The 26,401-nt window shown below is 39.4% G+C and overlaps 1 protein-coding gene across 3 annotated transcripts in view; it reads left to right on the top strand.

Annotated features, from left to right (window-relative positions):
* Positions 1-6,232: 6,232 nt before the first annotated feature.
* Positions 6,233-26,401, top strand: part of fibcd1b (fibrinogen C domain containing 1b) — a 113,032-nt gene continuing 92,863 nt past the window's right edge. For all 3 annotated transcript variants that reach the window (XM_061263515.1, XM_061263514.1, XM_061263516.1), the window contains exon 1: positions 6,233-6,904. In XM_061263515.1, the coding sequence (XP_061119499.1) occupies positions 6,833-6,904 (72 nt within the window). In that variant the 5' untranslated portion in view covers positions 6,233-6,832. The remainder of the gene's footprint in view (positions 6,905-26,401) is intronic.

Consider the following 26,401-nt stretch of genomic DNA (forward strand, 5'->3'; position numbering starts at 1 on the left):
TCTCATTAACAATGTGTTTCTGCCGCTCACTGAATTTTTTTTGTTTTTGGAACCATTCTCTGCGAGACTGTTTGCATGGAAATCCCAGGAGATCAGCAGTTTCTGAGATACTCAAACCACCATGTCTGGCCCCAATAATCATTCTATGGTCAAAGACTGTTGTACATGAAAATCCCAGGAGATCAGCACTTAGATAACATTTCTTCCCCATTCTGACATTTGGTTTGATAAACAGCTGATCCTCTTGACCACGTCTACATGCTTTTATGCCTTTAGTTGCTGCCACAGGATTGGCTGATTAAATATTTGCATTAACAAGCTGGTTTATTAAAAAATAAACTTCATAACGTATGACCATGTTGGAGTTATCCTGCTTGACAGTGGTAACAGTAGTCTACTGTATTCAAAATATGATATAATTCTAAATGTATCAATATAATGATATTTAAATTGGCTATTGAGGCTATTGTATAATTCTACAATATCAATAAAATAAAATGACTCATATAGTCAAGGGACAGAATAGCCTACTTATTCGACTTAGCCTTTGTTGATATTAAAAGCATTCATCAACAACCATTTTAGGGATTGCTTTCATGATGCGATGGATACTGAACTCAATATAGATATCTCAGACTGCCAATAGTTGACTCACTAATTGAGGCTTAATCTGTCCCTGCATAGCTATAAGGCCAGTGGGCAGTGTGACCATGCACAACATCACGGCTTACTTGCTTCATTGGGATGGCCCTTGCACGTCAGGCCTTCGGAAGAGACTGTGTTTGTAGAGACCGCTCTGATATACGGTAATTGGAACAATAGACTGTACTCGTGTACGCATTGAAGCTCCTTCCCTTCCCCTTCTCAATCACAAGCAGAATCAGTCCATTAATGTCCAAATTATATCAGATGCAAAATACAATCTGTTAAATGTCGTTGCTTGATGGCCTGATGGCCCTTGGCTTTTGCAGGTCCCTTAATTCCACTTTTGACACTGCTAAAAATGATATGCTTTCATTTATTGATCTCAGAAAGCACAACTTAAATCTCAGAACTCATACAGACTTTTTTCTTACTCTGGGATGCCATTTTCATGAAAGACTCTTCTGGACAAATGGGACACCATGCCTAGCCTTATATGGCATTGTTTCAGTTATGCTAATTCACAACTCATGAACATGTGCTCATTTACAGCAACAGTTTGGATACATCATGTTTCTGTGGTCATTTAGGACCACTGAAGTTACGAACATCCAACATCACTTTAATTAACTGTGGACATTCTCAATTTTCTCCAAAACATCTTTGCATCTACCTCCAGCGACTCAGGGATGCTGGGAACAAAGGTTAAAGGTGAAACATAAGCATTTGTTAAAGAACCAGCTCATATTTACAGCATATAACAGAATCTGACATGAGGCCCATCTTTTAAGTTAAGAATACCATGTAATGTTTCTACTGCCGATAGCCAATTATTAATGCTTTGGTGTGATGGGTCATAGCTGAAATTCATATAAACTGTTGGCTTTGTGATAGCAGCTGGTAAGCCTGATTTTCCTTAAATGGAAAGGAAATGTATTTTTGACATGGTGTGATTACAACAGGGAGAGGAGTGAGCAAGCTGTCTGTACTGGTTTGGAAAATTTTATAATTAAGGAAACTTTGGTAACATTTAACATTCATTGAATTGCATTTGATCATTTGACATTTAAAAAAATCATTGGTGTATGCGCATGCGTGTGTTTGAGATCTAAAAATTTTGTATGTTTTCCAGGATAGAATAGAAAAAATTATATAAAAGTCTTAAAAATTGTCTTGCCAATTTGTCTTGCCATTTTCTTGCAAACAAGGTTCCTAGCAACCCATTCATTCAAAATACAATGCCCCCCACATTTATGCACAGGCTTGATAAAAAAATGTATAAAAAAGGCTGCATATCATAAACAAAACAGATGATAATCTACAATACTGTACATGTTATGTTCAAACATATGGGAAAACAATCTGACCTTGAAAAATGCTTAAGTTAAAAAGCTTTTGGTCTCATCTGACCATAACACCCAGTTCCATTAAAGATCCCATGCTGTTTGACAAACTCCAGATGTTTATTTTTGCTGTTTGTGTAATAGACTAAGATAAAAAGAAAAGACAATAGAAAACCATCCAAGAATAGCTGCCCTTATTCCACTTGTGATGAGTAATGATGAAGAGACTTACCTTCTCGTTGGGAAAATCTATGTGAGATGTCTTCACATTGTGGTTTGATATACAGTAGACAGTATACTCTCAATCAGAGCTGAAAACATTTCATGTTCTGTTCAATTCTTCTGAAGTGATCAGGCACCATCTGTTTTTGATGAGAAGATTGTCTCATGTACAGGTAGAAAATGAGGCAATGTTGTGAAAGAATGCAATGTTTGGGGAATGGACATTCTTGAAATGAACCAACATGTTATGTATAAAATAATACATGCTTGTAAAATAGCTACCAAACTTCACAGTTTTCACATCTGACTTTTATACAGTACATGCTAAACCAGTTTCACGTATGAGCATTGCATTTGTTGTTCCTTTGTCAGTTTGACATATCACATATGTGGCTGGTTCTTTCTTGGTGGGAAGTAAATAGAGACACATATTGCAATGCTGAATATATGATGACTACAATGCTTGTTTGATTATGTGCCTTTTGGGAAATGTGCTTGATTTCTTTTCTTTTTTGTGATAATCGACGGTTATGTTAGAAATTCCTTGGGCCTTGAGGGACAGCAAATCAAATGAAGAACTTGAGATGATTGATCTCTGTTTGGCTTTGCTGGCTTAGTCTTACATTATCCATAATTCCAAAGAAACATTTAGAGATGTATGAGTTTGTACAACACAATGTTAATTATGGTATACTGAATTTAAATTACTGTTGGAGAATAACATTTTGTTGCTTTTACCCAGTACGGAAGACACAGCTTGATTCTGAGATCACAAATTAGTTCATTTCAGATAATATTGAATCTGATCAAGGCATAAAGATATAACAGATCTAACATCACAAGCTATGCTCCTCCCCTCTCACATGTGTTGTTTGTATACAATGGTAAATGGTTGGCATTTATATAGCGCCTTTATCCAAAGCACTGTACAATTGATGCTTCTCATTTACCCATTCATACACACACTCGCACACCGACGGCGATTGGCTGCCATGCAAGGCACCGACCAGCTCGTCAGGAGCATTCGGGGGTTAGGTGTCTTGCTCAGGGATACTTCGACACAGCCCGGGCAGGGGATCGAACCGGCAACCCTCCGACTGCCAGACGACTGCTCTTACTGCCTGAGCCAATGAGACGACTGCTCTTACTGCCTGAGCCAATGAGACGACTGCTCTTACTGCCTGAGCCAATGAGACGACTGCTCTTACTGCCTGAGCCAATGAGACGACTGCTCTTACTGCCTGAGCCATGTCGCCCCACGGCTCAAGCAGTACCTGGAATTTAAGGTATAAATGTACACTTCATGCTCACATGCCAGGTCCTCGATGAAGTCTTCCTTGCTCTCTGACTTGCTAAGATACTTGTTTGAATAGCAACCAGGTTGATGAGAAACAGTACCCAGTTAACAAGTGACTGCTTTCCTTGTGTAGGCTGCAGTCACAAAAACTGTGTTGCTTTCTAAAATAGTTTGGTTGCGGGAGCACTGAATGTCTGAATTGAGTAGTCTCATAGCACTGACGCCATGGCCACTAGGGGGTTTGCACAAAGGGTTTAATATACAGTGCATCCGGAAAGTATTCACAGCGCTTCACTTTCCCCACATTTTGTTATGTTACAGCCTTATTCCAAAATTGAGTAAATTCATTTTTTTCCTCAAAATTCTACACACAACTCCCCATAATGACATCATGAAAGAAGTTTTTTTGAAATTGTTGCAAATTTATTAAAAATAAAAAACTAAGAAATCACATGTACATACAGTGGTGTGAAAAAGTGTTTGCCCCCTTCCTGATTTCTTATTTTTTTTGCACACTTAAATGTTTCAGATCATCAAACAAATTTAAATATTAGTCAAAGACAACACAAGTAAACACTAAATGAAGGTTTTTATTATTAAGGGAGAAAAAAAATCCAAACCTACATGGCCCTGTGTGAAAAAGTGATTGCCTCCTAAACCTAATAACTGGTTGGTTATGTGCTCAATGTGTCCATCTGTATGTACAGCAGCGCAAATGAGTTATAATATCTGGTGGTACAAATCATCTGTGTTGCAAGGTTGGTATAGGGAACATCCCCCATTCAATACTGAGAAATGGCTTATTTGTCATCTCCAATAATCAATTAATCTCACAGCCAGTTTTCTTCTTTTGAGGTCTGTGGCCGGTCATGTTTCCCTGTCTCAGAAATGTCCCAGTCCAGAGATCTCACTGAAAGAGTGCCTGCCTTACTTGCATGCCAAAAAGAGTCATACACCAGTAGTTATGATTGAACTGTTCAATCAGCAAAATAGCTACATTTATTGGTTAATGGCTTTTTCCGTTCACTCTTTCCTGGAAGCAATCCAGGCTTTAGGTTTTACAGTGCCAAAGGTCACTTACAAAGCTAATGTCCAACCACTAGATACTTTGTTTCACTATTGTTTGGCTAAAAATGAAAATAAATGTTTGTTAATGTGTGCCTTCATACCATAGAATGGAATGAAAAGCTGATTTGTTGAAAATCCAGCACATTACGAGCTTGAAAACTGCAGCTGGGTAACAACAATTTGCCTAACAGATAGCTAGTGTTTATAATATTGTGTATATTGGCCTTTCTCTCAAACTGTAGTGTGATTATATGTAAAATTGTTTTGTAAAATTCATTTGGTCAGAAAGCAGCTATGTTGTTAATCTCTCAGATCTAATCATTTGGTCCATCTTCAGTCACTAGTCATCTAGGGGCCCCAGGGTTTTGGTGGTGTTTGGTATTGATGTTATGAGCCTAAAAAACGACTTGATATGACCCAGTGATGGTTCTGGCCCATGACTGTGTAGTGTTTATGTGTTCGTGTAAAGGCCTACATGAAATAAACTTTTATTTAAACACCTGTGTTATGATTTATTATGCTATGACTGTTACGCTTAATTGTTTCACTTAATCAAACGTGGCATTCCAAAAAGATTCTCTTTGATTGATAAGGATCAATACAGTTTAGCTATACTAAAGAGACTGTTATAATGCACTTATTTACAACATGACAGATTCAGGGTATTGTACTTGTAGTTGAATTCTTTCAGAGCCAAAATAGTATGATTTTCACTGTGCCTTACTGTTATGGAATAGGCAATATGGCAGACATGTTGTAAGTATGTGCAAAATATTCTACATTTTCTTCAACGATAAACTGAAAATGAAAAACATATTGCACAACAATGTATTTTTAATATATTACATTCATATATATATATATATATATATTAAAAATACATTGTTGTACTGTAATATATATATATATATTACAGTATGTTTAGCAATATCTTAATAGTACATATTCATTCCTAATTCCTCCAGTAAAACAGAGTGCTTGATTTTCAGTCTGGGGTTGATTCCACATGATTTTCTTAAGTCATAAAACACTGGGTTTGTATACATGAAACACACCTTTGTTAATAACTACAGCAAAATACAGTTTGATACTTGATACTGGATTCTCAGTTTGAGCAGCTGGCAGCAATGAAACAGATTAGATATCATGCATTCCTTGGTACGTTTATCACAAACTGCTCAGACTATCAATTACAGATGGTCAATCAATGATGTAAGGCACAATCATTCGGCTCTTCTTGAATCCTTAAACGCCATGTAGCCTATGCAATTTTTGGAGGTGCAGACTTTCAGACAGACTGCTCTGGGAGAACCAATTGGTATGTATAGGCACCCATACGCCTCGTCTCTTGGATCGCTGAATGCATTTGTTCGGACTGCCGCAGCAGACTCTCGCGCTGGAGAGGCAGCGGTGGCAGCTCTGAGGGCAAGCACACGCGCACTTGGACTCGCTGATTGACAGCTTCTGAGGCACGAAGCGTGGCTCAGCACGCAATTGGATCCTGTTAATCTGCTATTGCAGTGCTCTTGTCGAAATCATCTGTGAGAAATACCTTCCCCATGCAGATCAGCTTCTAACTAGGGCATGCAAGAGGAGTCTTTATCCCTTCGCTACGGTACTGGAAGCTTCCTGTCCGTATCCGGGAATCAAGGACGCTGCATTGCAATATGCTGTAGGTTTATGGTTTTTACAAGGGGGCTAAGGGATTAACTAAAATCATAATATTCCAGCAAAGTCTGTGCATTTATCTTGCTTCAACGAGTGGCTTTAAGGAAGAGGACAGAGGAATTTAATTACTGAGTGACTCGGTGGATTTTTTATATTTATTTGATTTGGAGAAACCTTTAAGAAAGATCTTTACTGCAAAGCAACGGTCTTTGGGATTGCATTCAGCGTCATTTTCAAGAACCAATCGTTCACATGCGCTTTTGTTTTTGGACTTTTTAGTTGCAATTAAATATAAAACAAAGATAATGTAGATTTATTTAAATTGCATTCTCTGGGAAAAAATATACAAAGGGGAAATTCATTCAAAATTGGATCAGAAGTGGTATAACTACGCAAGAGATCACAATGTATGTAATACTAGCCTTCCCGTCGGACCTTGACTGGTAGAAGAAACCCATTTGTGCGAGAATAGTTGAGCTTCCGAATGTGAACGTTTTTCTCTATCTATGGAGTAACTTTAAGGGGGGGAAGTAAAAGACTCTTTCCCTTGCCTGTGGCACCACCAGGCAATTTTTAAATCGGTTTCCAGAGAATGGTAAATGATCGATGGGGAACCATGAACAGCGTTTCGGAACTCGAAGATGGACAACGACACAAATCCCAGGTAGGCTTCAGCCGCTTCCGAACACCTCTTAGGCTGCGATATGGTCGTTAGCATAGGCTTACTCAGGTGCTTTTGTTAGTCGGAGGCTGAAGCAGTCTTTGATCTTTGTTAAACCTCTCTTAGACATGTATTTTGCGCGAACGTGAGCTTGATCCGGTTGGGGATTTCACACGCGTCTTACACTTGTCCATTTTTATAACTTAACTGATGGATCCTACTTAGCTGCATCTTTTGCGAGGGGTGGAATTGAAGGCGGCTTGAGTTGCATTCTAATATGCGTAAACGGCTGCATATTAGCCGGAGAGGATTCGGCGTGTGTTTTTCTAATGGAGTCGCTTGATTGTTAATAGTTATAGCTTGATATCCTTAAATCAAATGCTGCTGAGTTCCAGCTGTGCGCAGTGGTTCGGTGTGTATATGTTTGCCATATATCCAAAGGAACGATGGATCTGTCATATTTTTGTCTCCACAGTTGTAGGTTTTTCAGACTCGATTTTATGTTCTGTAAATTAAAATGTGTCGTTCTCTTGGAAAAGTAGTCACATAATTGTTAATGACAAAATCAATGAAAAATAATTGTAGTGTAACAAATATAATTGAGGTTCTACTGCTCAATGATGATGGCAGATAGTTTCTGGCTTTTGAAATATACAGACGATTATTTTACATTTTTCCTGAAAATATTAGCTACATATTGATACATTTCGAGGATTTCATTATTTGACATTAGAAGGACTGTTTTTAAATACATTCATGTTACGAGATGTATCTCAATAATAGCAAACCCTTGTCCAATAGACCAATATAGAAAGAACAGAGTGGAACAGAGAAAGTTAGCCTTAGTCCATGTAAGATTAAAGGAAATTAGTGCAAATGGATCTGAAGACAAATGTCAAACATATATTGTATGTTTAATTTCTAAATGCAAGATTTCTGAGTGTTCAAATTACATGCGCGCTCACACACACACACACACACACATACACACACACACACAAACACACACACACTTTCTCGCTCTTTTCCTTTGCTCTCTCTCCCTCTCCCTCTCTCACTCAGTCTCTCTCTCTCTCTCTCTCTCTCTCTCTCTCTCTGACACGCACACACGCATACACTGCCCCTATTAAACCATACTGACATGTTTTCAATGTGCTGAATGATCAAACTGAAGATATAATGGAGATTGGTAAAGGAATGATACAGGGAAAGTCATCTGGCTGTGCAAATTTGCTCAGATTTATCGCTGGTTCTGTGAGATAAAGCTATAGAATGAGGGACTGTATGTTGCATTTATTTTCACATGGTGAAGACTTTAGCATATGGTGCTGTTAACAGTGATATTCTGTTACAGTTATTTTTGAGATTGTTTTTCCAAATCAGATATATGGTAACAAAACCAACAGTGTCCTCTGGTCCGTATCTGTGTGATGTCTGCTTTTCACATTTGCTTGGTTTACGACTGCTGTGGAATATATAAACCATCTCTAATTGTTTATTTTAAATAACTGTCAAACTGTTGTTGCGCTGTTCAAAAATAATGCATTATTTTCCACAAAATCTCATCATCCCATGCATTGATCATTTTTATTCTTCTGATAGAGCTGAAATACCCGTTGTACTTATTTTATATGTTGACATCAATGCGAGGTTTTATTGCCTGCACCATAGAAAGAGGATTTCCTTTATAAGCAGGTAGCGCTTCTTCCATAAAAATGGCATGAAACGCAGCCTGGCAGCGTGTGGTTTTTTTAAACATGAAGCACCCGTTTGCCATTTAAGAGTTTTCTTAATGAGGACTTATACAAAAGACCCCTGAGGGAATGTACTTTCATTTTGACTACTGCTAATCAATGGAACGAGCTGGGAAGCTTATGCCCGAGCAGAATGCAATGTCATGACTAACCAAAGGGTGAAGCAGGACACACCCACACACACCCATGCATACACACACACACAAACGCAAATGCATGCACTAACAAACACATTGTTCACATTGTGCTCTGTCGCATTTAATAATCCTGCTTTTATGTCACACCAAACGATGACGCAAAAGGGTGTTCCCATTCATCCACAGTCCTCTTGCAGGCATTTTAACAACAATTAAAGGAAAGGTAACATGATAGATAAATCGGCAACAGCAACCACCAGACTTTCCCCCTCAAGAAATTGGTCTATAATGTCAAAACCATGACAACCATAGCTTGTTGTGACATCACTCATGTAAGTGAAAGTATTGACTTATTTTTCTGTGGCAGACTTGAAGTGAAGTGAAGCATTTGTTTTTCGCCCACAAGTTCTAAATATGCTTGTTATTAATGTGATTTGGCATGGCACCTGCAATCGTGATGGAAGAAAGCCGCTCTATTGACACACAGCCCACACGGTTCACAGAAGCTCATGATCGGCCCATGACGGATGTGTAGGGTAATCCTTTTTTTTGTGCCACTCGCAGTGGCTCGATTTCCCGGGTGAATCTAATTGCTAGAAACTGTTGGTTCTCATCCAATAAGGGTGGTACTCGTGATCCTAAAACAGGGTTCAGTTGGAACTCGTTACAGCGCAGGTGGAGAGCATGGAGCTGTCAGGTAGCCGGCCTCCCCTAATCTGTCCGCGGGGAGAAAGCGGACTCCTTTTCCAAGCGTTCTCCACTCTCATCCTCTTTTCTCTTCTGCCGAGGCTGGAGTGTGACACAGCGCGAGAGCGCAGGGTGAGCGGAGAGGGTGAGCGGAGAGGGAGCGCATTGCTCCCGGCGTCGGCTGTGCTCCTCTCGTTTTGCCTTCTCGTTTCCGAGCGCCCGCTCGTGTTCCTTCACGCGCCGCATGCCCCTCACGCTCGCACGAGCGCCCCGCTCTGACTGCCTGAGCGCTTCCTCGGAGGGGGGGGGGGGGGGGGGGGATTCGGAGAGATACGTATGTGGTAGCGGAAGGACATATTTCCATGAACTGTGTCCCCCCCCCCCCCACCCCCTCGTTCAGAGCGGTGGTGGCTGTAGCAGGCAAAAATATGGAAGCTGGAGCGGTTCATCTCCTGCAAATGGTGCCTCTGACTAACACCAGGGGGCTCACCCGTCTCTGTGCCTTCATGAGAACTGAAGATTACAGGATGAATCCAGGCTCACACTTTCATAGACTCTACGTAGCAGGCACACACACACGCACACCCACACACGTGTGTGCGCTCTCACGCACACGCACGCGCACGCGCACGCGCACACCGACACACACACACACCCACACACATACACACACGTACATTAGTGCAGCATGAATCCAGGCATAGGCACAGATGCACCGACATGAGTCATACAAGTTGAAGCTGCATTGATGGGGGTCGACCCAGGAATAAGATTGATCCCTTTTCAATTCATATCATTGTTGAGCTATGCTGTTGTAATCTTGAACAGGGTACCTACTGGATCACACAAATGGAACCCAACTGAAGGGCTTATTATTTTTTTATTTGCTGTAATATATATTTTACTATAAATATGCAGCTTCATTACTGGATGTTTAGTACATATGCTTTTATAATTCCTGTAACCTCAATGTATTTCCCATGCATCATATTCCTTCACATTACATTATAGGCATTTGTCGGATGCTCTTATTCAGAGCGATGTGCATCAAAGTGCATACCCATAACCGGGGACAAGTGCGGGCCATTGCTTTCTGGCTTTGTCCATTGTATGAATAATTCAAGAATACAATCAACCAGATAAAGGAATTAATGGTTTTGTAAAAACATTCTTTATTCTGTGTTGATTTATTTGCATATAAAGTTGGGAGCACTGGTCACAGGGAAAACCAAAACACCTGTCATGCATGCAAATTTGAGCAACTTGTGGGATTCCATCGTGGTTACCTATTCTTGAAAAACTACTTTGTAATATCTGATTTTTTTTTATTGCCTGAATTATACTGTTCTGTATTCTAATACTGCAGCAATGTTTTAAATATATATATTTTGAAAGATTTATGAAAATATGAATGCTTTTTAAATTTTGTGGATATCACTATCAACAATCCCCAACAGTCCTTTTATTGGTAAGAACAAATTCAATTTGTGGAAACTATTCCTGCTTTAAATGACTGTTGGCACTCAAAATCATTTTCTGGTCAGTTTGGTTGTGGTTAGTTTGCATGGCTGTAGGTAACCTTGTCCAACTAATGACCCTTCTGAGCTAAGAATCTCTCCCGGGTAGAGAGCCATATGTATTTACTGGTTGGGTGAATCTCTGATTTCCCAAAGGTGTAGAGTGTAGTGCTAACCATGTTCTCTCTTCACGGTGTTCACACCTTCTGTTTCCAAAAGAGATACATTTACTTTGGGTTATCCTTTTGTTGTTCACATTAAACTAATCACAAGGCTTATGTCTATAGAATGTCCCTTGGGGAGTGGGGCAGGGGCTGGCTACCATCAATACCCAACTTGTTGGGACGGGACAGGCTGTGTGCGTTCTGTAGGAGCATTGATGTTTTTCCTATCACTGCATCTAGAGTGCAGGCCATAGATGTCCGAGTGACAGAGGTGACTGTACGTGCACAGATTGGTCTTCAAGTGAGGGCGCCATCCACAAACCACTGTGATGTTTCTGCACCCATTAAACTGTCAGAAGTAGCATTAAAAATTATGTATGATTCACAAAGCAAGTGCACTACCAGGGAAATAGCGACCGATTGCACCATCTGGGTCATGCATATTTAAATTGTGTAATCTATGTACATTACTGTGCCAAAATGACACGTTTTTATGAAAATGGGGCTTAATATGGGGTTGTGTCCGATTCACCAAAAATATAGCAAATTGCCATGAGCATGGATGACCTTGTGGTACCTTGTGGTAATGCAGCATAGTCTCTTTAAAAGTCATGCAATGCTGGTAAACTGGTCAATGACCATGGCAGTTGTCATCAATGCAAGAAGACAACACCACTAGTGTTCGACATTTAAGAGTGGATTTTCCATACTAGGGTATCCCTCTGGGTTAACAGAGACATAAATGATTTGTCATTACATGCTGAAACATTCAATAGTATAATTCCTTGATGGCAAAGATTGAACCTGCCATGTGTTTTCTGCTGTTGTTGAATTACATGCTGCAGATTCATTTCCATGTTATATGAATATGCAAATATTTAGACATACACCTACTCCTATCTGTGAATTCAGATAATTGTTCCAAGAAATATTGAAGTTTTTTCATGCTTACACTGTTTTATAGATGCAAATGTAATTCATACCTATGAGCGATGAAGGAATGTGTGAAGAAATGAAATAAGCACCACATGGTCACGATGAGTAGAAATGGGGGCACAGCTCCCCGTCAATGGGTACCAGCTGTGCCCTTTATTTCCAAACCGTCCAACTAGTGGGCTTGTGTATGAGAGAGGAGGAGGTCACTCTCCCCACCCTGAAGCAGACGAGTGTTGTGAGACAATTGATTGTTGTGAGATCAATGTTACAGTATTGTGTTACACTGCACAAGCAGTGTGCTTTTATTGTTTCAGGGGAAGGCCTTGAACAGTAGAAGGTTCCGGATGATGGTTGCTTGTGTGTGCATTCTTTCACACTGTCCTCCTTCCCTTGAAACTCAGATTGGCCTGTACTATTGTGTACTCTGCACCCGTGTGCAATGGCAGTTTGACAACCTTAGCCTCCTCAAGCTTAGTGAAATATTCCATGAATAGCAGGATACCCTGTTGATGTCCTCAGGCACTGAGAAGAGAGCATTGGCCCCCAATACACAACACACATGAATGCATTCCAGTAGACCAGACTCTTCTATCAGACACCAAGGAAGATAAATCCAATGCTGACTGTCCATCAAATCAAAGGTCTCAAGTGGTTGGTTTGGATTGCTGAATCCAGTGGAAAATAAATGCCGAACAGACTGCAGTAATTGATCAGGTTTCCACATTCCTTTAACATTCGTACTGCTGCAATTTTATCCTCTGTTTCTTCTTGAGGTTTTAGGGCGAACTTTAGGTTTGTGAAGCCTTGGCAATGAACCATTACCACAAAATGCCTGGTTATGAGTATGCACTTTGCACTTTGTTGTACGTCACTCTGGATAAGAGCGTCTGCCAAATGCCATTAATGTAAAAATGCCATTTCATAAAGTTTCCTTTAACTTCTTCAATAAAAGTTTTTAAATTAAAATTATTACCTCTGGTTATAAACAAAATTAACAACATTTCTTCCCATTCTTATTATTTTGCTGGCTGTGAAATAGGATCACTACATGCAGTTAATTTCACATGTAGACTAGTGGTTGAGATTTAAAAATTTCAGATTTAAATTCAAGTTGGAACAACCAAGAGGCTCTGTTAATTAAAATAAATAATAAAGAATGTAATTGCTGTCATTTCTTTCACGTTAGCTGCTGTAAAAGATATGCTGAGGAGGAATTTCTCCACAGAACTATTAATGTCTGACGGCAGACAGAAATTATAATGAATCTTAGATCTGAAGGTTCAGATATAATAATGGTTTTTCAAAGACTCCAATTAAATCAGGATTCTTTAAATGCATTATGTTGACCTATATGAGGGATAATAGATGTCTGAAAACTCCATTCTAACGCACAAGAACATTTTTACAAAGTTATTGCTCTAATTTAGGTACCTAGGGCCTGACGACAGTGTGTTGGTGCCGTTAACTTCTGCATAAAATTAACATGTTATTAAAAAGGCTACGGCTCATTATGCAATCAGTGAATGGGACTGCCTACACATCGCATTTTGCAAAAGAGGCAGATCTTAAACAGCGCAGTTAAAACACATGTTTAGGGAATTGAATATACACTCACTGAGCGCTTTAAAAGGATGACCTGTACACCACCTTGTTAATGCAAATATTTAATCAGCCAATCATCTGGTGGCTACTAAATGCATAAAAGCAAGGTCAGACATGATCAAGAGGTTCAGCTGTTTTTCAGACCAAATGTCAAAATGGGTAATAAATGTGATCTAAGTGACTTTGACTGTGGAATGATTGTTTGTGCCAGACAGGATGATTTGAGTATCTCAGAATCTGCTGATCTCCTGGGATTTTTGCAAACAGCGAGAAACAAAAACGTCCAATGAACAGCAGTACTGCAGGCAAAAACGCATTGTTAGAGTACTGTGTGCAGTTCTGGGGACCACACTATAAGAAGGTTTAGAGAAGGGCAACTAGATTGTTTCCAGGTATAAAAGATAAAAGTTGTGAGGGAATATTTAGGATGATTAATCTCCTTAAGCATAGTAAAAGGAGGCTTCTAAATTCATTAAAGCGATTAACAAAGTAAACTATAGGCAATTCTTAAGGGTGAGTTCGGTTTGGCAGACGGCATAAATGTTAATTGACAAAGGATATATTCTGCACAGATATACGTTTTTCTCACAGAGAGTGGTCACTGTGTGGGATGGCTTGCCAGGACATGTAGAGGTGGCATAAACACTGGGGGTTTTCAAGACCAGGCTTGATATGGTGCTAGATAATATTTATCTTTTAGAAAAACTAATCTCGCTATTATGTTATGTTATGTTATGTTATGGCAACATAGCTTGTCCACAAACTGTGTTGGTACGTAGCATTTTCAATTTTCAAACTTTGATATATCCTGCATTATTATTAACATAATTATTAAAGATTTTTCCAAAAGTAATTGAAAAATTTAACAAAGTCATGGCTAATTATTGGTCACTCAATAATGGTGTCACCCACAAATCCTCACTGTTGGGAATAAATGTTGTAATGTTGTAAGTACAGTAATATATACAATGTATATTGTATCTTCTGAATCAAAATAATAGTATTTTGCAATGTTAATGCTATGCAAATAATTGGGTTGTATGAAATTTGTCAAAGATCTGTGCTGATGCACCTTGATGGAGAGCAGGCTGATGTTAGCATTAGGGCTGATTTATGTGATTATTTTCCTTTGTACAATTAAGACTTTGTATGTAATTATAAATATGCATAAAAAATAAAACCATTGGCTGAATACTTGGCTTACATTAAAGAATCTATTCGACCCACTTGCTAAATTTATTATATGTGGATGCCATCAACTTTGCTGTTCACTGATAGTAAATTATTGGTTGAATTGAGTTCACAACCAAAGGTTTTGTTTGTATGGCTTGCACCCATAACAGTGCATGAAGTACAGTTAAAGTAATTATTTTCCATTTCAATTATAATGCTGCCATCTGAAACACATTTTTTCAGTCAAGAGGAGACACCCATTGTCATTAGTAATGAGAAATGCCCAATATCATCCAGTCAGCTAGCTAGTGAGGTAGGTGGGAAAATAGTTTTAAACTATAGCTTGTTAACTAGCTGCTACTAACACTAACACTGTCACTGCCATTTTTACATGTAGCTAGAGCTAGCTGGCTAGCCTAGTGAACTCACTTTGTTGGTATAAACTAACTTACCTGGTGATTTAGCAGTATGTTTTCGGTTTATGTACGCCAACCTCTTATTGGTTGCCCTTGCTTTACTGTATACGGCACATTTTCCCATGTTTTTGTGTTATGATATAGGCTACTGCAGTCAGGTAGTGTTTAAACTGTTTGCAGCAATATTTTTTCATCCATCAAAATGACTGATGGTATTTGGATAACAGAAGCTCTGGATGAACTGATGAGAATAATACTTTCCGTGTGACTTCGATCAAATTCTAAAGTCTTCACTCAAAATTTGCACTCACACCTAAGTTCAAAAAGCAAAAATACCACTATGGTTGAAAGAATGAATTCAGTACAATTTATTTTTACTCATCCCCTTAGCATAATTAGATAGAGCTAAAATATGCACAGCAGTTTTCCTGGAGCACCTGCCCTTTCCTCCCCAAGCTCATGAACCACTCCAACCAACCCGCTCCTTTTGTTGTGGACTGCTGCCGCCCTGCTCCTCCCCTGGTTCATGCCCACACTTCCACACATCCCCCTCCCCTCTGAACGGCACACTCTACATCCATCCATGTGGACTTTCGAGCTTACCTGCTAGTTTAATACCTGAACTGTTATCATCTTAACCCATAGGCCAGCGAAGGATGGGCATCCCCCTATAGCCAGGTTCCTCTCAAGATTTCTTTCCATTGGAGAGTTTTTTTTCTCGCCACTGTTTGAGGGTTATTCTCCCACTAGGGAGTTGTTTACCTCATATGCTTAGGGCTGGCATTTCTAATTTTTTCTTCCCTTCTGCTACTCTGTGAAGTGTCTTTGGGACAGGCTGCTGTGAAAAGTATTTGCTATACAAATAAAATGTATTTTTTTAATTGAGCAGCAGTATGCAGTATCATACAAACATGGAGCCATACATCTAACACCTGCCACTGGTGAGTTTCTACTGTAAGTGTAATAATAAATAAACAAAAGCTGCAAAGAAATGGTGTAAACATTGGTTTGACAGTAAATGTAAGGGTCTCAAGCAGTAAATAGTTAAAGCAAACACCTGCCTTGGCAAAACATACTACTTAGTTAAACTGTAAGGGCAGTAATAAAAAAACGTAAAACATTTGAATGGTTGCAAACTTGCCAAAAAGAGGATGCAAGTGCAAAGATGCAAAAGAACCATACAGTGGCACCTTCATACTAGGAAACTATTTTGAAGTGAGACTAAGACAGCCTTTACTGAGCACAATAAACAAAATCAACCATCTGGATTTTTTCAAACCAGTACTTGGAATTATGACTGGAAGAGATGATCAGATGAGACCAACATTGATACACCCCATCGACATGTTTGGCAGCAAAGGAGGAATGCATACAAAGATAAGAATGTATACTTACTGTCAAATATGGAGGTGGGTCATTGATGTTTTGTATGTGTTTTGCTGCCAGTGGTCCAGGGGCCAGTGTTTAAGATCAATGAATTCAACAGAGTACCAGGAAATGGCAGAAAATCTGGTAGCCTCGAGGAAGCTGAGAGTTGATTATATGTAGATTGTCCAACAGTTACTGTCACCTTCCTGTCAGCTTTGACCAATCTGGCCATTCTCCTCTGCAGACAGAAATGCCGTGTTAATGAGAAATGTCAGAGGAGAATGGCCAGACTGGTCAAAGCTGACAGGAAAGTGACAGTAACCCAAATAACCACACTTTACAACAGTGGTATGCAGAAGAGCATCTCTTAGCACACAATGCATCATAACTCTAAGTGGATAGGCTACAGCAGTAGAAAAAATAAGTCTAATAAATGCCTAATAAAGTGCTCACTGAGTGTATGTGAGTGAAAGTGTGTGTGTGTGTGTGTGTGTGTGTATGTATGTCATCAGCAATCTATCAGAAATTGGAGGCATAGTTTAATTGTAGAAACTTGTTTTTATAGGCAAATCTGCTACAATGAAGAGCAATTATGGTATACAAATTTGCATTAGTGAATTAGCCAGCCAAGCCTGTGTTCACAATCATAAATAACTCTGAGGGTCACATACTTAATTCCGTGATATGGTATAAGCAAACAACCTTTCAACCTCTACTATCTCACTTTTGTAAGATAGAGGATGTCTTTCATGTAAAATATAATCCACTGCTATAAACACTGCCAGAAAGAAGTCGATCTGCCCCATACAGAAGATGATGCTTATTCTATGTTGTATAAGCAAATGTAGGCTTTGTATTCAGTACATGGGTACAGTATTGTGCAAAAGTTTTAGGCACTTTAGATTTGTTTTTCATATAAACTTGGTAGATATTTTTATATTTCTTTTTTTATTTTCATTATAAAAGTACTGTCAAGCAAATTTGAGATTTCAAAACATTAATTTCCCAAAAAATCTTACAAATGTTAAACAAAGTAACTTATTAAGTGATAGACCACTTGATTCAGGCTGTCTGGGATTACCTGGATAGCCAGAAGCAAGTGAGGCTGACAAAGTCTGCAGAAGAACTGTGGCCTGTCACCAATTCCACCTACTAGCAGATTTTCTGAAAGATGGTATACCAAAGATAATATTGATATGAGTTTTAAAGGCAAAGGGCAGTCACAACAAATTGATTTGATTTAGCTTTGAATGCTACTTTTGTTGCACACCCCATTTGATTTACTAATGTGGTTCCACTGTAAAACCACTTTCACTTCAAACATCTGTTGACTTCTGCCATTTGGAACGGCCTATGTGTGAAAAAAGATTGTAAAAGATTTGAAAAGATGTGTAAAGCTTTGCGTTAACGGGCCACCTCATTCACAATTAAATCTCATGTTGCATTTTGGTGGCTGGTGAATGCCATTGTTAAAATCCACTTATCTGGCAGTGACATCTTTGAAACAGTAGGTTGCTCATTGGAAAGGATTTAATTAAGGGCAACTTTCTGAAGGAGAGCTACATGCCGGCACCTATCATAGGAAAGGTTAGCTTGTACAGTAACTTTCCTGAAAGTGTGCAGCCATGTTAAAAATAGTACTGTGAATATTTCAAACAAATACAGGGATGATTATTGAAGCAATGTCAGTAAGCATTCAGACTCTCATCATACTCCTGCCTCAAATAAAATATTGCTCTCTGATTTAAAAAGATATCTAAAAGGAATATAGGTCTTGAACAGAGCTGTTGTGAGGTGGCTGTAATACCACCTCCTTTAGCGGTAATGCAGTCAGAGCCCTTGATTGAGCTGTGTTTCCCAAATCATATAGCATGTTCTCTGAAGATGCTAAATTGGATGCTGCATTTACTAACCTATGATATGTCATATTTTCAACACTAATGAGTTCGGTTTAGTTAACAGAAAAGGATAATGGCATCATCATGAAGTGGATTCAATCAGGGGTTTCAAGGTTAATGGCTGTTTTAATTGACTTGGGAGAGAAAAATGCCTGCTGCTTGCTTTGATGCTGTTTGTGGGATTCATGCATATTGTTGTATAACGTATGCTATGATGCAGTTAGGGGAAGCTTGATTTCTTACCCTCTGAGTTATGCGGGTGTCGAGGGTGTGGCACACCCAAATTAACTCCCATATGAGTACCCCAACAAAGACACAAACTTAGACCTGATTCATGAAAAAAATTGCTTAATGAATGTTGACAAGCAACATTGTCGATTGCTTGCATTAAAATATACACTCTCTTACAGCCATGAAAATATTAAGAAGCTTGGATGTCTGAAAATGAGAGGTCTTGTGTCATGGATCCATTGGATTTAAAATTAGTTGTGTTTACACAAACAAATATAAATTTGTCATGCTAATATTTTGGGGGGTGTTCACAACATAGTAATGACATCGCATAGCTAATTGTAGTCCACCTGTGAAATTGCATTGGTTTTGAGATGGAGGTTCAAAAATCGCTTTTACATTGGAGAGCAGACCAGAGCAAACATACAGCACTCAGTGTAATTATGAAAGGGAGCCACCACCTTTGGCTTATGATCATGATATAGTAATCTTACAAGATTAACGCTACATAAAACATATAAGATAGATAAGATATCCTTTATTGAACCCTGTGGGTTAATTTGTCCTCTGCATTTGACCCATCCTAGTTACCTAGGAGCAGTGGGCAGCCACAGTGCAGCGCCCGGGGAGCAATGTGGGGTTAAGGGCCTTGCTCAAGGGCCCAACGGCTGTGCGGATCATTTATTGTGGCTCGACCGGGATTCAAACCACTGACGTTGTGGCTCCCAGTCATGTACCTTAACCACTACGCTACAAGCCGCCCGTCACTATATGCATAGCAATGTGCCCAAAGTCAAGGTGGCTCTCTCACCATGCCTCTCACCCATATGTAAAACAGCCTCACTTCGCCCCTGCCTCTGACAATCACAAAACCATTTCAAATCAAATAATAAACCCACGTACTGTAGGGTTCATCTTCTGATCAGAAAGTTGCCCTTTTGGTTCTTTCCCCCAAACCTTCTCGAACCATTGTCTCAGGATTCTTTCTCACTGAAAAATAAATAAAGGCTGAAGCTTGCTATCGCTCTTACCCTCGAAATTAGGTCAACTTCATTAGCGATTTGCATACTTTACAGCAGCTTACAGTGAAAACTGAAATCAAATAAAAACTAATGATGCTCATGCCCATATCCTTTATCCCCTTGTCAGATTACCTCTAGGGGAATCGCTCATTGCAACACACAGTCTTGACTGCCGGTACACCGAAGTAGCCTGTCACATGTGCCCGTGTTTCTGATTCACGGCATGACTAAGACCCATTAAGGCACTTCTACTTGTCCACTGTTGTCGCCTACCTGAAAAACTGCCGTCGAACAAACAGCAGCTTCGGTATTTCTGTGTCAGCCACTCGTCGAGTTTATAGTCTACGTCCAGAGGAATGATTAAAAGCTGTGATTGGCGGACCAGCTGTGACAGCAAACAATTTCACGGAATCAGTATCGCCCACGTGGGGGCGGAGAAAGCAAAGACTATTCATTAGCTCCACGGCTGGTGGCCATATATTGTACATGGTGAGCGAGTAGATAAATAATCATCAGCTTAGACGAAATGTGACCAATCAAATTGACCAAAAGTGCAGTGATGTCTCCTTGAGTTCCTAAATAAAAAAAAACTCACTTCTAATATATAGCAGTATGATATAATAAATGGTATTATAATAGAGGATCAATTATTTATAGTGCTCAAAAATTCAATTTCCCAGACTCAAACCATTGGTCATTGCAGCTTGTGGGAGAAGTCATGTTTGAATAAAAATAAGGGTTTTATGAAGTGGTCTGAAATCTTGAAGTGATATTGAAGGTAAGCTATTAATTTTTTAGAATGCAAAATCAATCATGAACATTTGAGAGATTTTTAAAACACTTAAAAAAAAAAAAAAAAGCTTTTTTGAGATTACTGTGTTGCAGGCTACAAGCAGAATTTTGGTTAAGGTTGGTCAAATTTCTTGGCTTGTTCCAAAGCATAAAAGTGGTTATTCCTCAGTTCTCACAACACACAACTTCAAAATGTGATGCTTCTCTCTTATTCATTTTTATTTGTCATGTATTGTTGTCATGGTAATAGCGGAATAACCAATTCGCACAGACCGTAAAAAAGTTATGCAAGTGTTGATAGAATAGAATAGCTTTATTGCCATTGCACAGTAAGAATACAATTATTTATTTATACAAATTATTCAGGTCATGTTCCACCGAAAACACCTCTTTGGTGTTCCAAATCATTTCAGAGGTACATACTTCAAATAGCATGAGGTATGGACTTGAAAAGATAATTTCTGACAAAATATGTAAATGACATAATTTGCATACTTTATTCAAGATGGTGGAAATTACAAGTTTTAACATTTTTGTAGCAGTCTATAATTATAGTGAAGATATCGCTATAATTCTTTTAGATTCCAAATAAGACATGTTTGAAGATTGTTTTAAGCCATTTTTTATCACCAGTACCCGATAGAAATTTCTGATATTTAATGAAGAAAATTTTAACATTTCTGAATCTAAGAATGAGATTCATAATGCTGTACCTTCCCCTAAAGCTTATATTAAAATAATTGGCTCAAAACACTCTCCTAGATATGGAGTAAAGGTTTGCAAAGTTTGATGATAGGATCAGTCCTGTAATATAGTCCAAAATCAGGTTTTGAGAAAATCGACTCCAAAGATATAAAGTGTTCAAAATACATCTTATATGTCGATAAATGAGTAAAAAATCATCCAAAAGGTGGTATTATCCTGAAAGTTAAATAATTGAGGGAGGATTTGCAGCAGTAAACAGAAAAAGGTACATTTGGCTGGAAATTTTATGTTTTCAGTAGAACAGAACCATAACCCTTGTTCTGTCTTAAGGGTCAAAAATGGTTTTCTCTTAACAGCAGAAAAAAACCCTAAATGTTTTTTTTTTTTTTTTTTTTTTTTTTTTTTACTTGAAATTTTATGACAAAGTTTGTGATGAATGACAGGCTGTTTCTTCATGCAAAATAGAATCGTGGCAGGTCATTTCTTACCCTTAGGACAAGGGGAGTATACAGAATGTTAAGACTACACAAGGGTTAAGGGGAACAGACAGATTTTCAGAGGGATCCATTGGCACTGAGTCTTCAAATCTTCAAATTTATCCATGAATATATTTTGCAACAAGAACAAACAAGCTATGTGTGGGCATCTACAATAATACAGGTAATTCATCACAGGGGTAATTTTTTTGAAGAGCCGAGCAGGTCATTCTAAATTGCCTTCCTCAGAAACAGGACTGCATGCGAACCATCCAGTGAAGGGCTGTTTATGAACACGGGCACATATAAACCCTCCAGTGAAGTGTGCATGCAAGAATTGAATGAATAAGAATTGAACTGCATTTAATTGATGCTTGTGCCAACCCGTTGAAGCCAGCCTTTCTGTTTTCCATTTCTCAAAATTGCATTCAGACTAGAGTAGTGAGGATTTCTGTGAAAGGAGTTGTTTGCAGACTGTCTCAAATAACATTACTCTGATTTATTTGCTCACTTTTAAAAGAATCCCATGTATAGTTCAGACAGTGTTTATTGCTGATATCGGGGTTAGACGCCATTCTTGCCGCATGTTTATCTTTCTGCATGCAACTAATCTGCCCCACTACCATTTGCTGAAAGCTTATTTCATTGAATGAAATGGATATCATAACCACACGCTGGCAAAGGAAGGAAACCACTAAGCCTTCCCCCTGTTATGTCACTCCGAATCTGCATGGAGTATCCTCTCAGTCGGTGAAATGACAAAAGCATACATAATTGGCATCAGTACTAATGCTGCTGTAAACCTCTTGTGTGAACATAAAACTGCAATACCTAATCTGTATTCTGCAAAGGGGAAGCATTCCACTACAGCCTTTTTAAAATTTGTCTGGAAATTATTTTTCCCCATCTGTAGCAATGTTTCTCCTTTACTAGATTAACATTAGTCCAGTTCTGGTGAAATGGAACTTGCCTCCACAAGACAATCCAGTGGTTAGCACTTAAAAGCTGCACTTCAAAGCTATCGTACACCTACATACTAAATTGCAGCAAACCATGCCACAGTACTTACTGTACAGTAGTCTCCAGCTCCATACCAGAATTTCTCCTGACAGCAACAGGTCTGAAATTGCAGTGTCTAGAGGATGCTCGACAGATCAATTTAAATGAGTCTGGAGGTTGTTGGGACTTCTTATGTCACACGTTTCCTGCTAAAGAGTCACCATTTCCAGACCCACACTGCTTCCACCCCAGTGCGCTTGAAACCCGCATAGCCAATTATATCTAGTGGGGTCCACTTTCAAATGTAGCAACAAAAAAAAAAACAGACTGCGGATGGAGGCAGAGGAGCTAAGGCTGCAGCCCAAACTTGCGGAAGAGGCACTTAAGAAGCCATCATTAAGCATGCTGTCTGAGATACCGCCGCATCCTGGCTGTCAGGGCCGAAGCTCGCAGGTGCTTAATGAAAGCTTTTATGTAACGCTCCGTCTCTTTCATTCTTCAGGCGGCCGTGTCATGTTTGGCGCGCACAATCTGGTTACGCAGATCTGATCTTGCGTATTACTGAAGGTTGTTACTCTCCAGTATCCCAGATTAAGGGGGAGAGGAGAAAGTGATCTCAAAGGTCACACGGGGAAGGTTGCGGTTTCCCGCAACTCCCATTTGTCAGGGAAATGGGTGCCACGCCCACTGACTGGCGCAGAGGACTGTAAAGTGGAAACATAAGAAATCAATCAGCCTCTCGCTATTCTAACAGTAAACATCGGTGCAGAAATATATTTATTTTCTAGTCTGTGTCTGAAAGCCAAGATATTCCATCCATACATCAAAGGTTAGTTCTTTGTCCCATCCATCCATCCATTATCTGAACCCGCTTATCCTGATCAGGGTCGCAGGGGGCTGGAGCCTATCCCAGCATACATTGGGCGAAAGGCAGGAATACACCCTGGACAGGTCACCAGTCCATCGCAGGGCACACACACCACTCACTCACACACACACACACACACACTCATACCTACGGGCAATTTAGACTCTCCAATCAGCCTAACGTGCATGTCTTTGGACTGTGGGAGGAAACCGGAGTATCCGGAGGAAACCCACGCAGACACGGGGAGAACATGCAAACTCCGCACAGAGAGGCCCCGGCCGACGGGGATTCGAACCCAGGACCTCCTTGCTGTGAGGCGGCAGTGCTACCCACTGCGCCATCCGTGCCACCCTAGTTCTTTGTCTGTTGGTCTAATTTCGTGAGAGGGCTGGCCAGAGTCACCAAACCTTCATTCACTGTGCTCTACTATTTCACCATTTGTTAATATTTTCATGTGACAGTTATGCTATTTTATTTATCAGGCGTATCAGGAATCATTACTGCAATGCACTCATATACAGTAGAGTGACTAGGGTGCTTGATCCTATTATACAGTGTCTGGCTTTGCCCCAGCAGTGTCCACATCAGCCAGTTTACTCCCAGCAAAGAAAATGTACAATTTTGCCCGGAGGCAAAGGAAAGGTTGCATTTACATCAAATGAGAATCGACATTTTCTTGTGCTCTCTTTATCCGTCAGTCACAAAGTGAAAAAATGCCAGTACCAAATGCCATGGATCAGCTTAAATTGGTTGAATAGCGATTACACATTTATCCATTACGTCACACAGAAAGATCTATTCTCTTGATCAATTCTGTCTGCAGCCCCGTTGCATTTAACTAGGCAGTAGTACTTTGCAGTTAATCATCTATAACATTTATGGATTGTATATATTATGTACCTTTCAACTATATGTTAACAGACAATTGTAATCAACGAAATCAATTCTGCATGTCATATTGAAACAAGGCAGAATTTTAAGGAAACACAACGGCTCATTTACATAGAACTGTACCTCAAACAACTGTGTACAAATATGATTATAAGTCACAAATTTGAGGTTTGTGCATTAGCTGTAAATATTCTATTCGGTAACTGACTGCTGCCCATCATTCATTTAGATTTGCAGTGGCATTGTATACCCTACGTCTCTGTGAATGTTTATTGACCTCTTTTCATTCTGCATAGAAGCACATTTTGTTTCTATGAACATACTTGGATGACAAATTGGACATATGAATATTACTTGGTTACCGAGGGGGAAATATTAAAATGTCCCATTCTCCAGCACGGCCATTACATCTGTAATTGCGTGCGAGTGTGGCAGCTGGCTTGAAGTAACTTGTAACTGAAAAACCATTACGATAAGATTAGAAATCCATAAATAAATCTCCATTTGCCATTAATCACAGTTTTGAGAAATCACTTAATAGATCAGTGAGGTTTTTTTTTCCTCGCTAAGATTTATAGAGAGTGCATGTCCGGCGTCCCTGCCAGACTTCATTAGTTGCGGTACCTGCGCTATGAAGAAAGAGTGTGCGTCGACCAAACGTGGGCTGTGACCATGAACATGATTTCCATGACAATTGAGGGCGCGACTGCTCACAAATCAAGCTTGATTGTAAGGTGAATCACATTGTTATGAACACAACTCTTTAACACCACTGATGATGTATCTTAAGGACCACCATACAAGCTTATGTTCCACCAGTATTGGGGCCATGCTCAGTCAGGAGAAAAATATACATTTTTAATGAAATCTCTTGAGTTCTGTTATTTATTCCATTGACCCCCTAGGTCCTGAAAATGCATTGGTTAGCAAAATGAGGAGATGCTGGTCAGTAAAATGGGCAGCGAAAGGAAGCAGTCCTGTCACTGTATTAGTGGGAATAGAATATGTAAACCTTGGTGAAATCTGTGCTGGATGATGTACAGAGAGCTGAATCTTTTTTTCAGTATGCCGTGGAAGGGAATGGAATGTGAGGTGTCACCGGGTTAGTCTCGCCATTAAACTGTCATGTCGAAATGAACAGTCATATCAATGGCCAGACTGTCTTAAACCTGGAGCTGATTGTCTGTCACTGCAGTGTGAGTTAGCTGCACATCAAAGTAACCACCATTTACCACACTGCTGTATGGGCTTTCCTAAAGGTCATTTGACTGTAGTAGCAAATTATAGTATAGCAGCGATGCGATTGCAAATGTATTTGTTTTGAAATGTTTACAATAGCACAGGCTTTGTAAATGCAGTTAATTTCAAACAGTTGGTAAAACTACAAACATATTAATATGCCGGTAGTTTTCAGTTATGTCAATTTATATAAGTGCATTGCGTTGTCAGCTTCTTAAATGTTGGCAATGGAGTTTTGTTGGAACTATTAAAGTGACATTGATTTAATGTTTTTGTTTTTTTGCATTCATTCGCTTTTTCAGGGTGTAATTATGAATCACTATGGTTCAAAAATGATTCAAAATAAAAAACTGAAATCTCTCATTTACATAAGTATTCACACTCCTAATTCAGTGCTTTGTAGAAGCCCCTTTGACAGCAATTACAGCTTACGAATCTTCTTGGGTAAGACTCTACAAACTTTGCACACCTGGATTTGGGCTGTTTATCCCATTCTTCCTGGCAGATCCTCTCAAGCTCCGTCACATTGCATGGGGTGCGTCTGTGAACTGCCATCTTCAGGTTTCTCCACAGATGCTCTATGTCTAGTATGTAGCAGGGCCACTCAGGGAGAGACTTGTCCCTG

This window comes from Conger conger, chromosome 12, assembly GCF_963514075.1.
Source record: "Conger conger chromosome 12, fConCon1.1, whole genome shotgun sequence".
Classification (NCBI taxonomy): Eukaryota; Metazoa; Chordata; class Actinopteri; order Anguilliformes; family Congridae; genus Conger; species Conger conger.